This window comes from Megalobrama amblycephala, linkage group LG3, assembly GCF_018812025.1.
Source record: "Megalobrama amblycephala isolate DHTTF-2021 linkage group LG3, ASM1881202v1, whole genome shotgun sequence".
Lineage (NCBI taxonomy): Eukaryota > Metazoa > Chordata > Actinopteri > Cypriniformes > Xenocyprididae > Megalobrama > Megalobrama amblycephala.
The window spans coordinates 29208933-29224696 of record NC_063046.1 but is presented as its reverse complement, the minus strand read 5'-3'; the positions used below and the strand labels follow the sequence as shown (position 1 = coordinate 29224696).

Sequence of the window (15764 nt, the reverse complement as noted above, 5' to 3'; positions counted from 1 at the left end):
TTGGGAGGCATATAGAGTTGCAATTGATATTTATATGTGTTTTATCTAAGAAGTATGTTATACTGTTGTACTAAAAATCTCAATGGTTTACATTACAAACCATCAGAATTTCATCTTACATTTTGGCCAAACAACAACTGCACTAAATTGCATAGGCCTATTTGTGTTCAGGTTTAGCCTCTGAAAAAAGATGTTTCTTTCCTCCTCGAGAGCTCCATTTTGTCCTATATATATCATACTATATGGGCCATAAAAGCATGATGTATGAAATATGATAAAAAAATAAAAAAATAAAAAAAAAACACATACAAAAATATATTTTGTCTAAAATAAATTGTTCAGTTCGACTATTACGTCGCATGTCAGGCTTACAGGGTTAATGGCCTCTAATGTAGCGCCTGAAGATGGCAGCAGCGCACTGCCAAATGCATCTGTAACTTCAGCATCAGCATCAGAATCAGTATCAGTAAATCGCGCGAGAAAGGACGCGGTGAGGAAGTAAAGATGGCGGCCTCCTTGGTTAGATTTGTCCGCTGCGGTTTTGGAAGAAGTCTAAACGGTAAGAAATAAACAAGAACAGCACAGACATGTTCAAGATGAATTATTTACTCATTTAACCATTACTGTCACTGTGCAGGACCCAAACAAGCTCCTCTGTGTTTTAGGCTTTTCTTCGCTGTTGACCTTTCCAGTAGCAGACAGTACAAACACACAGAACGCTAATGACAGTCTCGACTGAGTGTTATAATCTCAATTAGGCAAATACAGTTTCTCTTATTCGCGAAATTAAGACATCACGCTTCTAGAGAGAATATTTTTTTGCATTATTTGGAAATCTGTAATCTGTGGTTTGAATTTCATTGGACACAAGCAACCAATTTGGTTCATTTGATGTCTTGATCTGAACTTGCCGTAATGACACTATATGATGCATTAATCTTTCTCATAGTGGCTAGACAGAGCGCTGCGATTGTCCAGACAAGAACAACGACAACTGAAACCAGACGTGAGTAACATTAGATGTGTAGAAGTCTGTCATTGTTGTTAGCGGTGCGTGTTGCTGTATATTAGGTGTCTTTAACTACTTAGTACTTGCATAACAAATTTGTTAGGTACAATGTTATGATGATCATCTTGTATTGGTGAGATACAGTTATGGTTGGGGACACGTGTAGTGGTGTGGGTTAAAGTGTAAACTGTGTAAATGTATAGGTAATTACAGAAATTATTTACAGCTAGTAATTTTCAAATACAATGTAACATGCATGTACACAATAAGTGCATTGTATCTAATGATTATTTTAAATGTTAGTAGTAGTTAAAGCCATTTAAGTATTAAGTGTGGGACTAAATGTCTTTTTTGCATTAGCTACTGTAAGGCCCAAGGATCCAGTCACCCACACTCAGCTTTCAGAGTTTGGTGAATACATTGCAGAGATTCTCCCCAAATATGTGCAACAAGTTCAGGTCAGTTATTCACATGTTTATCTTTTATCTTCAGATGACAGATCAGTATTGTATATTAAAGTTGCACTCTGCAATTCTTCAAAATGGCTCTATTTACAGCCTTTTGTTTGAATCCTAGGTCACCTGCTTTAATGAGCTGGAGGTAATGATCCACCCAGAAGGAATCGTACCTGTTCTCACCTTCTTGAAAGATCACACAAACGCTCAGTTCAGCAACATGACTGACCTGACAGCTGTGGACGTCCCTACAAGGCATTATCGCTTTGAGGTGAGCATGCTCACCACAACTATGAAATGTCCATAAAATATTATCTTGATTTTGTGTTTTAAACAAGTTAGTTTATTTTAATAGAATTAACTAAAATAATTAAAAAAGAAAATAAAAGTACTGCACATAATATGCATACTTTGGTAGGCTGGATGGTGAAAGTTATTGGCATTGGAAATACACATCCATCAGAATCAGGACATTTCTGGAACTGTTCTGCAAAGGATTGATGATCCAATTTTTCCTTTTCAGATCGTGTATAATCTGCTGTCTCTGCGCTATAACTCTCGTATCCGAGTGAAGACCTACACTGACGAGCTGTCTCCCCTTGACTCCTCTGTGTCTGTGCACCAGGCAGCTAACTGGTATGAGAGAGAGGTATGCGTCTCACTGAGGTTTCATGAACAAGTTTTGACAATTGTATATTTCAGACTGCAAAATAGATGTCTGTTTGGTCTAGCATATGCTCAGGCACAACAAGCTGCAGTGCTCATGCAGTAAAGCCCCTGAGCTACTTCCCACCTACTATGACTCTGAATGAGGGAGTCTTGTGGGTTGTCAATGGTCCATGAGATCATGTATCATAGCTGTGGTTGCATGCAGATATTAAGTCTGTTTTGTCAAATTTTAGAGACATTGTTGTTTCACTCTGAAATGAATGTTTCATTACAGATTTGGGACATGTATGGAGTTTTCTTCGCAAACCATCCAGATCTGAGACGTATCTTAACAGATTATGGATTCGAAGGTCATCCATTCAGGAAAGACTTTCCTTTGTCTGGATATGTGGAGGTAAATGCACTAAATATGAAGTCAAGTCTGTTACTCTCTAGTGATTGCCACATCTCCTCCTCAGAAATGTTTTTCACAGTTACACAGCCATTTAAAAGTTGGTGTCAGTAAGATGTTTTTTGTTTTGTTTTTTCCAAAGAAATTAATACTTTTATTCAGCAAGGATACATTAAATTGATCAAAAGTGACAGTAAAGACATTTATAATGTTACAAAAGAGTTCTGTTTCAAATAAACACTGTTCTTTTGAACTTTATATTCACCAAAGAATTATTTATCATGATTTCCACAAAAATATTAGCATTAATTATTATTATTATAATTAAATATTATTGAAAATAATAAGAAATGTTCATTAGGCACCAAATCATCATATTAGAATGATTTCTGATGGATTATGTGACACTGACGACTGGAGTAATGATGCTGAAAATTCAGCTTTTCCATCACAGGAATACTTTACATTCTAAAGTACATTAAAAGAAAACACTTTTTAAATGGTCATATTTCACAATATTACTGTTTTTACTGTATTTCTGACCAAATGAATGTAGCCTTGGTAATCATAAGAGACTCAGTAATATAAAATAAAAAGTAACCTCAAACTTTTAAATGACAGTATATGTTCAAAGGCACAGAGCAACACAATTTTAAACATTCCTTTAAAGGGGTGTGGATTCAATTTTCTTGAGCTATTTTCTTCTTCTCTTTTCTCAGGTGCGTTATGATGATGAAGTGAAGCGGGTTGTGGCTGAACCTGTCGAGCTCTCTCAGGAGTTCCGTAAGTTTGACTTGAACAGTCCATGGGAAGCATTCCCAGCCTACAGGGAGCCCAAAGATGCACCCAAATTGGAGTCTGGGGACAAACCAGCAAAGTAACCCTCCCTCTGTGCTGTGACCCTTCAGAGCTGTAATCATCAGAACATATTTATGTAAATAAGACCCTGTGCTACAACTGAATAAAACAATGAAACAACTCCTGCTTCTGCATCTCATTTCTTATTTATAAATGTCTTCTTTTTTTTGTAATAACACAGATTAAAACTTTTAGTTTTGATAGTTGATAGTTGTATCTGTATACACAACAGACTCGCACACATAAAAATAAGCTCTTTTTAAAACTCTGAATTTTCAGGATTATGTTTTTATTATACAATTGTAAGAGGTGTGTGTGTGTGAAGTAATAGCAAAATATATTCCCAATAAATATGTTTTGTGATAACACTCTTTGGTTTTTTAATTGAAAAAGAGTGGCAAAAATAACACAGTAGATATATAACACTGATACATTTCAGGCATTCTAATAAAAAGGTATTTTAGTGCGTGTATAAATAATGCATCAATTAAAATCTTAAGTTCATTGATGTCTGATAACTGTTTTTTGTAATTCAGCAGTTAAATGTGCATATAGCCAAATGCCTCTAAGGTTTTAGATACCTCAGTTACCTCTACAAAAGATAAGTCATATTGATGGGATATTTCCAAAAAGATTTTTATCTGCAAAATTAAGAGTTTTAGCCACAAAATTATTTAACTGCCATTCAGTAATGTTGCTCGGAGCAAAGTTATAGGTATAAAAATTTCTTAATTAACTGTGGCTTTTCCATTTATCAATCTCATTATAATTTGTGGCAAGTCAGCTGTCTGCTGCTAGTGTGTTCTCTCATTCCCCCATGAGTGGGGTTCTGCACTGCAAAAAATGCTTTTTGTCTTGTTTCTAGTCAAAATATCTTAAAGTTCTTGAATCAAGAAGCATTTTCTTGACAAGTACAAAATATTTTCTTGTTTTCAGGAAAAATAAGTCAAAATTGAGTGAGTTTTTCCTTAAAAAAAAGCTAAATAATCTGCCAATGGGGTAAGCAAAATAATCTTATTTCAAACCAAAAATAAGATATATAATCTTGTTTTCAGTTTGGATTAAGATTATTTTGCTTACCCCATTGGCAGATTATTTTGCTTGTTTAAGGAAAAACTCACTTAATTTTGACTTATTTTTCCTAAAAACAAGAAAATGTTTACTTGTCAAGAAAATGCTTCTTGATCTAAGAATTTTTAGATATTTGGACTGGAAACAAGACAAAAATTCTAAGTAAGAACACCATTTTTTGCAGTGTGCTGCAGTCGTTGGCTCTGGCATTTATGTTTGCTTTATTGTGTGTATGTATATATATATATATATATATATATATATATATATATATATATATATATATATATATATATATGCACACACACACACACACACACACACACACAGGCCATTTGGCCCTAACAGTTATTACTCCACACTTTAACCTACTAATTTTGTTTTTTAAAACATTAGTCTTTATAAATATATTGCTCTCAAGTTTTTGCCTAATTTTTTCCATGTTCCAAGAAGACAATTTCAACATTTATGAAAGTATTTCTTATTTAAGAACATTTATTCATGGTTGAAAAACTTATTTCCCATCTTCCAAATTTTGCCTGCTAGTAGCAATTATAGTCTAGTGTTCTTTTTGCAGCATTGTACATTTCAAATTTCAAAATATCATTTGGTCAAATTTGAATTGAACAGTTTTCCCAAATTAGAGGGGAAAATGTCAGTTTTTCAGTCAGACTCAAGTCTGGTCACTCACAAGGTCATTCTAGAATAGAAACCCTCTTTTCTCCCAAGCCATTCCTTCATAGTTTTTGCTGTATGTTCTTCCAACAGCATGTCGATACAAAATGTAATTATCTGGGTGTTTCTGTTTATGGTTTGCACCAAACACAGTGATTCACTTTCAGGCTTTTTATAACTTTAATCAAAAAAAAATCACCTTAAAGTTCCCCAGGCATCTCCTTTATCCCCATAACAGAAAAATAATCTGATCGGCTACTTTAGTTCTGAGACCTCACAAAGGCTGTGACATTCATAGAGAAATCAAGCTCATCTGGATTCAAAAAGAACACACTGTTATCGCTTAAGATAATTAAGTACCTCTGCAGATTTAAGTTGTTGAAATATGTTTTTTAGAAAGGATTTTAAACATTTACTTGATTCAGATTTGACTGATTCTAAAGATATTTGAATACTTTATTGAAAAAAAAAACATTGTACAGGATAAGATATAATTGTTACGAGTGACAATACTGTAGATGTTAAAAATGGACACTAATAAAGAAAATACAAGACAAAAGAAACAGTTCTACATTCAGAGTTTTTATTTGGCTTTCTTCTGAGGACTGGCTTCTTCCAAAATAAGAATCCAGCGTACACTGAAACCACCTTTACATTACTTAACAAAGTAGCTCATACTACACATACAGAAAAGTACATAAGACCAGGCACAAAATTAGAAATGCAAACATTCACTTATATAGAAATGGATAAAAAACACAAAAGTATTTACATTTTGGAATTGTGCACTTCATATGCTTTGTCACTTAAATAAATCTGTATGGCCATATACACACAACAGCATAAATCAGAATTATATAAACTGATTAATATCTTTGATATTATTTTCCCCCAAAATAGAAACATCAATATTTGTTGTACAATTCCTCAAAACCATTAGCATCAGTTGGTGTACAGTACATGTATTTGGCAGTGAAAAAAAATCATTGTTCCTTTAGAAGCTGTCAGCCTGCATTCAGCAGTTTCTGGCCATATAGTGAATTTACAGAAGTGATCCTCAGTTTAAATGTGTAGTGCTGTTCCAAAACCAGACTTAGATTATTGACTAACTACATGAATTATGGTTTATTGGAAGGCAAATGCTGTCATCATTGTTTTTGTGTGTGTGCGTGCACGTGCCATGAACACTGATTTTACACTGAAAATAATGAATGAAAAAGCAGAAGATGGAGTTCTCGTGCAAATCTTTCGTGCAAAAGCTTAAAAGACAACACAGTTTCTTATTTGAAATATGCATGCATTTAATAATTTTATTCAATTTGAGAGATTATGAAACACAGTTTTGAGTTATCTAATGAATTGCCTCTGCAGAGATAGGTGCTTTAGTGCTAAGAATTTCAGATTATTTTATTTTGTATTAATATCTTTACAAATGATTTATATTCATTTAAAAGTGTCATGTATTTTTAATCATATTCTTGTGAGAACTCAGCATCAAAGGTCTTAAAGTCACCATGAAATCATAATTGACAATTCTTATTTTATGGAATGTTGCAGTCTTTATTATAAATCAATTCCAGATGGACAACAGGGAAAACAAAAAATCACAAATTCCATTTCATGGCAACTTTAGGGATGCTGAGTAGGCCTTGTTTAACCAATGTGTTATAGGTGCTGCTTGCTTGACTCAGTCATTTCTTCCTAAAGCAGATAAACAGAATAAAAACAAAAGCTTTGGAGATTTTGTAATAAGGAATCTGAAGAAGCAAAACCACAAGAGTGATGGCATACAGTCTCGAGAGTGTAGAAGATTGTGTGTAGGGAACTCACACTTTTCCACACAAACGCTCCTCCAAAACCTTACCCTTCCTAAAGACCCACAGACAGACTGGCTCCTTGACTGGCCTACAATGTCTTATCCTGTTTCTGCTGCTGAGGAGGGCTTTGGTGGAGCTCAGGATACACCAGGAAGCCAGTGAAAGTGATATACTTGGCGTGATTACTGTAAGCACCAAACCCATCCCTCTGGTGGCTGTAGAGCCAGACAGTGTCTCCATCCTGCAGTGACAACATCAGACTCTGGCTCTGCAGGGCCTTCTCAGTGTCGCTGTCATCGTAGATCATGGTCTGTACCTCCAAATGGTTCTTCATCAGCTTCACTGACAGGGTCTTATGGGGCAGCTTGCCAGCATTGAAGGAGAAGTAATAGGCTCCTGGTACACTGCATTTGAATATACCAGAGCTTAAGTTGAAGTTGTTGCCGATGTTGACAAACTCAGTGTCAAAGATGATGGGCTGGTGCTCAGGGTACCCTTGATCCACTCCCACAATACTCTGAGTGCGGCCCACTGAGAATGCCGACCTCTGGTCGTCGTCTTCCTCCTCTTCATTTCTCCCGTCCTCCTCTTTTATCTCTTCATCCCTTCTCTCTTCTTTCATACCCACAACAGTGTCTTTGGTAATCGTATTTTCGTGCTCAGACAGTAAGTGATCGCTGATTTTCGGTGGTTGATGATCACTGTCGTGGACTTTGTGTGTAGGCTCTTGGTAGCCATACAGATCAGGGTATATCAGGTAACCGTTGAAGGTGGTGTAATGACCAGTGTTGCTGTAGATAGCATAGCGAGGGTCTCCATGAAGACGAAGCCAGACGGTGTCTCCGAAATCAAGCTGCAGCATGGCGCTCTGGCTCTGCACTTTCCGCTCTTCTCCGGCGTTCTCGTCGTACACGATCGCCTGAACCTCATTGCGGTTCTTCATCAGCATGACCGACAGGTCTCGGCGTGGGAACTTCCCCACTGTGAAAGAAAAATAGTATGCGCCTGGAATCCTGCAGCGGAATAAGCCTGCCTTTGGATCGAAATCGCCACCAATGTTGACGTACACCTTGTCAAAGGTGATGACCATCTTCGGCCCTCCCTCCATGCTGCTGGTACGTGCCACAGAGAACGCGGACCGCAGCTCCACGGCATCAGACATGCGGGCGAATGCCCATGTGGTGGTCACATGACACAGCACACACAGTAGCAGAGGCCTGGTACCAGGCAGCATTGTAACTGCAAAGGGAACAAAGAATAATAAAACAGCTCTGTTAAGTATCATCAACCGAAGCCGTTAACATAAACAAAAACTGTTGAACACTCTTATTTAAATTATCACTTTCAGTTAAGCTTGTAAATGATAGCTGCTGTTTGTTACCGACACATGAGCTTGGAAAAAAAGAGCAATCATTATGCATACAAGTGCCAGTAGGAGGTGGGATCAAAACAGAACAGATCAGTGCCTTTAGTAGATGCAGCGGGATGAGAGCTGTATTATCAGACCCTCTCTCTTTTCCCCTGAGATAAGCAGTAATAGGATACACACTGGATCAGCAGAACACTGTGACTGAAATTTTCAGATCATTTCTGCATACCTTTCGGGGGTCCCATCCCCAAATCCCACTGCAAATTTTTAACCCATCTTATAGTGCATCTAATATCATGGCGAACGAAACAAGAGGACTACAAGAACATGTGGGTATTAAAATGCACTTCTGAAGCATTTTTATTTAAATCAGGAGAGCTGCTGTGAAATGACCCCATTTGTTGTGATTCATCAAATGATTCATATTAAATGTTAAGAAGGGTTGGATAGTGATTGTTATAGATATGCACATAGACGGCAAAAAAAAGAAAGAAAAAAAAGCACCTCATATTGTGACGCAGATACCTCCAGCCCTCCATTCGCTGAACTACGCCCCATTGGAGCGTGTGCCTGAGGGGAGAGCTGTGTATATGCGATACTGCATGACGCCTGCGAATATTGTGTCTATACACTACAGTTAAAAAGCCTTCATAACATTTCTCCCTCTGTGAAACCAGTTCAACAAATTCAGTGTCCCAGAGATCCATTACAGAGCAACACAGCTGGACTGCCGCTTTCCCTGTTTTACTGGAACAACCATCCCCCACAATCTACAATGCTATATTTCCATATTTTATTCTATTTAATAGACTTTAACAGCCACAAGACACAGATTATAGTGTTGACGGTGCCTCCTGCATGAATTAAGACATGAAACCTTAAAGCAGCGTTTGATTTAAAGATGGATGGAGCTCATCATCTCTCTGCCACATTGAAATATGAATAAAAATGCAAAAAGGTTTTTGCTTTTAATGAGATCTCCTGAGATGCCAGAGAAGTTGGACTTCTGTTTCACGGATGAAACAGTGAGCTAAGCCATGCTAAAAATAGTGTCCTGCTTTCTGTTTGGTATTAGAATAGTTTAAGAATATTCATGTGAAACGCACGAGAAAATCTGCATTTGTAGGTGGTTAAGATTTTCCAACAATTGCATTGTCTTAGCTGCCCTAAAAGCAATTATATTAAGAAGGATGTTTTAAGAAAATTTTGATTTTATATGATCGTGATGTGTATCCTTCATCCGTTTCAAACGAAATGGCTTTGCATCATGTAAATAATTTATGAAATATTCTCGCCATATTTGCTACTAATTCCATACTTGTTTAACATTTAATGTTTGTTACAGGATATTAAAATGTACCTGCAGATAAAGTAACAATAAAATATCGTTTTCTTCCTGTTGTTTGATCTCTATTTTTAGCTGAGTGATGCTTTCATGCCCTAACAATTTGAACACAGGGGAGGGAGACATCAATATTTGTCAATGCCTTTCTTGTGTTTTCAGCTACACCTTTATCTTCACCCAATGCTGAACTGCAACATCCTCTGAGAATACATGGAGTAAACCCTTCAGCTCAGTGAAGCAAAAACACAAAATGTCTATATGCAACAGCTCAAAAGAGATCAAAAATCCCTAAAAATGCATTTTAATGCATTTAAAGATTCCCTTATGTCTTCTTATACAAATAATATTTGTATGGTTTTGTTTGGCTCCTTTAAAACATTCACCACTTCCAGGTCCAAAACTATTTTCAGCTGGTTATAGGCTTTGTTAACTTGTGTTTAAAATGTACTTATAATGTAAAACAACCTATGCAGGTCAACTGCTTACAGGCTTAGTAATTAACCCCTAGTCTTGGGTCTTGATTTAAGTTACACTTGGTCTCAATCAGTGTTGGGTAAGTTACTTTAAAAAAGTAATTAATCTATCTACTAATTACATCTTCAAAAGTGTAATTATATTACTGTACTTATTACTCTCTCTAAAAAGTATTGCATTACTTATTACTAATTACCTTCTAAATCCCATATCAACCTCATCCAGTTGAACAATACAAGAATAGACATGAAACTGGTCTAAAACATACATTTTACATTTTAACGTTATTTGATGTTAAATCTGCTATTGTTTTTATAGAATTGTTCTATAATCTATACAGTATTTAATGCAATTACATCAGAAGTAACTGTAATTACATTACAGAAAAAATAAGAGTAATCTCTTATTTTAGTTTTGCAAGGGAAAAGTAATTATATTACAGTAATTCCAACACTGGTCGCAATGTGTCTCCACAAAATGAACATAAATCTGATTTATTGTTCTGCAATATGGAAATATAACCCACTTCTTAAATTTAACCCACAAAACTCAAAGACTAATTAACATAGGGGGTCAATGTTATTTAGTGTTTGAGTTTTTTGTCTTATTCATAGTGACTCTCTTAAAGGTCCCGTTCTTCGTGATCCCATGTTTCAAACTTTAGTTAGTGTGTAATGTTGTTGTTAGAGTATAAATAAAATCTGTAAAATTTTAAAGCACAAAGTTCAATGCCAAGCGAGATATTTTATTTAACAGAAGTCGCCTACATCGAACGGCCAGTTTGGACTACGTCCCTCTACTTCCTTCTTTAATGACGTCACTAAAACAGTTTTTTGACTAACCTCCGCCCACAGGAATACACAAGAGTTGCGTTTGTAGAGTGTGTTTGTCGCCATGTCGTCGAAACGCTGTTATTTTCATCCCGCAGTCCAATCACCGGGTCTGATTCCGGCTCAAATTGATAGGGTAAAATTAAAGACATGTTTACAATAACACTGAGCGCGTGCATCTCCACGTTATGGTAAGAGGCGTGACCTTTCCGGGCAAGGTTCGCTAAGCTGCTGTCGAATCACAACACAGGAACCGCTGGCACAATCAGAACTCGTTACGTATTTCTGAAGGAGGGACTTCATAGAACAAGGAAGTCATCAGCCCGTTTTTATGACAGTGGAAACAGCGGTATACAGATAAGTAAATTATGTGAAAAATACTGTGTTTTTTTACACGCGAAACATGAACACATGTTATATTGCACACTATAAACACAATCAAAGCTTCAAAAAACCATGAAAAACGGGACCTTTAAGGCCTGTTCACACCTAGATGAATATTCGGTATGTTCTAATGGTCTGATGTTGTGAAGAAAACTGGTCATCCAATAAGATGTGTACTTTTGGTCATGTTCCCAGACATGCTTCTGCTACATAAATCTATGAATTGGATAGAAGACTGTAAATAGCAGAGGAAGATTTTGTGTACCGTAGTAACCAGGGTATTTTTGCTTTTCTGAGTGTGCCACCTAATTGTGAAAGTGTAATTTTGTATTTTCATTTAGACTATCTGCAGTTTTTTATTTGGTCTGAACAGACATATCGCATGGACAAATCTAACTGAATTTTCATGCCAAACATTTGTGTTGGTGTGAACAGGCCTGGTCAATGCTGACGTCAGTCGTGCAGGAGGAGTGAACTTTATATAGCCTGAAAAACAAGATGCATTTACAGTTAGCTGACTTGCATTTTGTATATAGGCTCAATGCTTTTTTTCTATGCTTGGTCTTTTCATGATCAGACAGCTATCTTTAGCTGTTTTGAAGTCACCATGAAATTAAAACTGACCATGTTTATTATTAAGGATTTATACATGCACATAATTTTTTTTAAAAGTCATGTGTCTTTGTAATCTTTAATCAAAAACATTAACTTCCCCTCACAAAGACATCTCTTCTTTCCCCTGATGACGTGAGCACTGACGTAAAAAAAACCTCCCCTCCAGCAACCCATCAACCATATGAGATTGCAGCAATTAGCAAATGACGATGATCCAACAATCCAATCAATTACTGATGGAAAAAATCAATTCCTACCCTAGGCCTATACATTATTTCTCATTCAAGAAACCATTTTACTCAGATATACACCACAATAAAGAAGATAGATGCTGTTTCATGCTAACTTAAAACATGCAGTGACCAAGTGTAAATACGTCACAGAGATTGTGCTATAGCATTAATTTGTAAATATACACAGACACCAATGGATGTTTCTCCATGGACTGATACTAGATGGCCTGTAGCATTCACAAAGCTTTTGCTGAGAGAGGCGATACATTATTGATATTCCAGCCAGTGGATACAATTGCTTTTTTCAAGCAAACACTAACATCCATCACCAGGAGCACTAAAGTGATTTAAAGCTAAACGTGATTGCAGGTAAAGAGGAGTGGCCCCACACTTGGCCCCAGTTTGCCTGTGAAACTCCACACAGCAAGTGAAGGGCAGTGTGTATGACACGACTGTGATGTTTAATGAAGGTCTGTGGAGTATCGGCATACAGTAAAGAGCACAGTGCCTGTGAGCGTGTGCTCCAGGGCCCAGTTATCTCTTCTCTCTTTCTCTCTCCCTTTCCCTAACAGCCTTTGGTTCAACACTCTGATACTGCTACTTTCACTGAACCATTCAGCCAAAGCCACACACACCCTCTATTCTGACAGCACACTCTAAATCTCAAACACACACAGACAAAACACAGCAGTCTTGTTGGATATAGGTGCAGGGGATAAGAAAAGGATACCGTTTTATGAGTCCATGACAGAAGCAGAACAGGAGAGAGATAAAAGACAAAGTGAGGAACCATTTAAATATTGGAACGATGACAGTCACAACTCTGTGAGCGTAATGAGGGCTTGAACCCGACAGCTGGCGCCTCCCGAAACTCCCAGTAACAGACATAATCAGTCATTCTCCACATTTATAGCATTCCATTAGACTAATAAGTGGTTGTAAATTGAACTACTATCAATTTGAATATTTTTCATGCTTCAGTATTTCACTGTGTAATCTGTAGCAGTCGAGTTAAATAAAGTTAGCTAACGGTGCGGCTCGCCTGCTGCCCTATGTGTGTGTGTGTGTGTGTGTGTGTGTGTGTGTGTGTGTGTGTAATCTGTCATCTATGACATGGGTAATGACCCAGCGTACAAACAACCTGCTGCCAAACACCTCTTCTGTTAGACTATGACGAAATATGTCACACACATGCAGCCTATCGTTAAAATACATATAAATAATAATGACTCTCACTCAGACTATCATCTTGTTATTCATCTCAATGCCATAAGCAAAAAAATTCACTCTTCTTAACACCACCTTAAAATAAATACAACATACCTGAACACTTGAAAAGGTTAAAAATATTTACAGTAATTTTATAGAGCTTAGTCTTAAAATATGTTATATGTTTTTTTTTTTCCATTTACAGTGATTCTTACACAATAAAACAGAATTGACTGAAGGTGTGAATCCAAGCGCTTGTGCTCCTTTTTAAATTCTGCCATGGAAACGTGCAATACCCTTCCTCTATCTTAACCTACATGCTAAGATCTATAAATAGGTAAAATGACATTTATTGGGAAGTCGGATAGTCATTTCATACAATTTTAATGAGTTTGTCTGTGTAAATATTCACTTTGACAGGCAGCAGGCAGTTTCTGATTCCGCACACACACATATGCGCAAGCTGAATGGGCTTTTAGTGTCTTCGGGGAAATCTCCCTGGCAGTGCAGATCCGTATCAGATCACTATCAGCAACAAAGAGCCTCTCTCTGTCCCTCGCTCACGATGTCCCGAGGTGATGTGGATATGAGCGCAGAGAGCGTATGACCTGGCTTTGTTAGTATCAACCCCACGTGTGCTGTTTTCAAAGCGTTCAGCCAAAGGTTTACCTCTGTTGCAGCTCTGCTCTCTGCTATGTTCAACAATAGCAATGTCAGCATCAGATAGAACCAGAGAGCATCATCACAGAAGTTGATCAATTCCCCTCATCTCATATTGGCATAAAATGACAGGACAACTGCAGCACAGAGAGGTCCAAGACGGATCGTATAAGTTTGCACCTCTGATAGAGTGTTTACGTCGATCAGATAAAAGACGAATACAAAACGGCAGGGTGCGATAGCCACTGCATCACAAGATAGAGACGGATAAAGAGAGACCACATCCTCATGCTGTTGTGCTTACCTGTGCACTCGGATCTGCAGGAAGCGGTCTTGAAGTTCTCTCGGTGGACTGAATGAAAGAGTGTCTTTTTCTCTTTTTCTTTCTCTCCCTTTATTATTTTTTTCTCTCTCTTGCTTCCTCTGTGTGTCGGCTCTCAACCTGCTGCTGATGTCTGGTGCAGCACACACCCACACATTCATGTGCGCGCACACTCTCTCTCTCTCTCACACACACACACACACACACACACACTCTCCAATACAGTCATTGGAGGATTTAAGAGCAATCGGGGTGCTGCAAGCTGATTGGGGGCTCTGGAGCAGACAAACCAAACGCCATTCTGGAAGGATTATCAATAGGGAGACTCCAGAGAGTGTTGTCTCTGTGTACATGAGCAAACATCTGTTTAAGAGCAAGCCAAACTGGACATGATGATCTCTTATGATCTAATTTTGTGAATATGCATGAGTTTACATGAACTCACTCAATATGAAAACGGATGGATTCAATAATCCTACATATGTGTGTTTTCTCACAAGACCCAAGTGCAATGGCAAGCAGTAATACACACAGGCTTTAGTTTTGCCACAACAATTATGGTAATTTCACACCTCTACTACACATAATAACAGTCATTACTCAGAGTCCCTGAGGAGAGACATTTTACACTGAGTGAGAGACTTTTGTTATTTTGTTGAGATTTTGTTAGCTATTCCAATTTTTTTTTAATTGTTTTCAATAATATATTTGTTTTTATACTTTAAACACAAATGACCAATCTGTTTTGGTATCAGTGTCTGTTTATCTCTCTCTATCTTGCTTCCTTTCTCTCTCTCTGCAGGCACCATATGGACTGGGTCTATGTTCCTGTGCCCAGCAGCCCCCCCTCCCCATCCTGATCGTTCTGGCACTGAGCGGATTAATCTGTTTCCATAACATTCATTCTGGCCCTCTCTCATTGTTTGCCACGATGAATGCTTGTATGTAGTCTCTGGAAGATGAGCATTTGGGACAATAATAGCTATATTTAGTTATTATACAGTAGTGTCTTCTTGCGTAATTGATTTGAAGGTGTTCATTCAGATGTGAAATTGAATCGTCCCCTTGTAATGTGCAAAGGCTGCTCAAGTCTGGAGGATTTCTGTGACTTTCACATGGGTCATGTGGTGAGATGAGCTTTCTCTCTGTCTCTCTCTCCTCCTGTGACTCAGTGCTGCTTGAAATGAGCATCTGAAGAAAACAGGTTGCACAAACCCCTCCTCAAGCGGACTCAGCCGTGAAAACTAAAGTGAAATGCTATTATGATGAAAGACTCCTTCTAAACTTCAGTCACAGCCACTTTAAAGCTCTTCAGCCACATCATGGCTGCCTGGGCTGAGCTCTTAATTGACCTATTTCGCTGCAACAGGTGTTTATA

The 15764-nt window shown here is 37.5% G+C and overlaps 2 protein-coding genes across 2 annotated transcripts; one reads left to right on the top strand and one right to left on the bottom strand.

The window, feature by feature from the left end:
* The first annotated feature begins 402 nt into the window (after positions 1-402).
* Positions 403-3502, top strand: ndufs3 (NADH:ubiquinone oxidoreductase core subunit S3). The gene is made up of 7 exons (XM_048184958.1): positions 403-559; positions 950-1006; positions 1370-1467; positions 1586-1735; positions 1988-2113; positions 2408-2527; positions 3244-3502. The coding sequence occupies exons 1-7, from the start codon at positions 505-507 to the stop codon at positions 3403-3405; spliced, it is 768 nt and encodes a 255-aa protein (XP_048040915.1). The 5' UTR covers positions 403-504; the 3' UTR covers positions 3406-3502.
* Positions 3503-5689: 2187 nt separating this feature from the next.
* On the bottom strand, positions 5690-14594 carry c1qtnf4 (C1q and TNF related 4). The gene is made up of 2 exons (XM_048184957.1): positions 14369-14594; positions 5690-8184 (listed from the first exon to the last, which is right to left on the bottom strand). The coding sequence occupies exon 2, from the start codon at positions 8177-8179 to the stop codon at positions 7034-7036; it is 1146 nt and encodes a 381-aa protein (XP_048040914.1). The 5' UTR covers positions 8180-8184; positions 14369-14594; the 3' UTR covers positions 5690-7033.
* Between the last annotated feature and the right edge of the window lie 1170 nt (positions 14595-15764).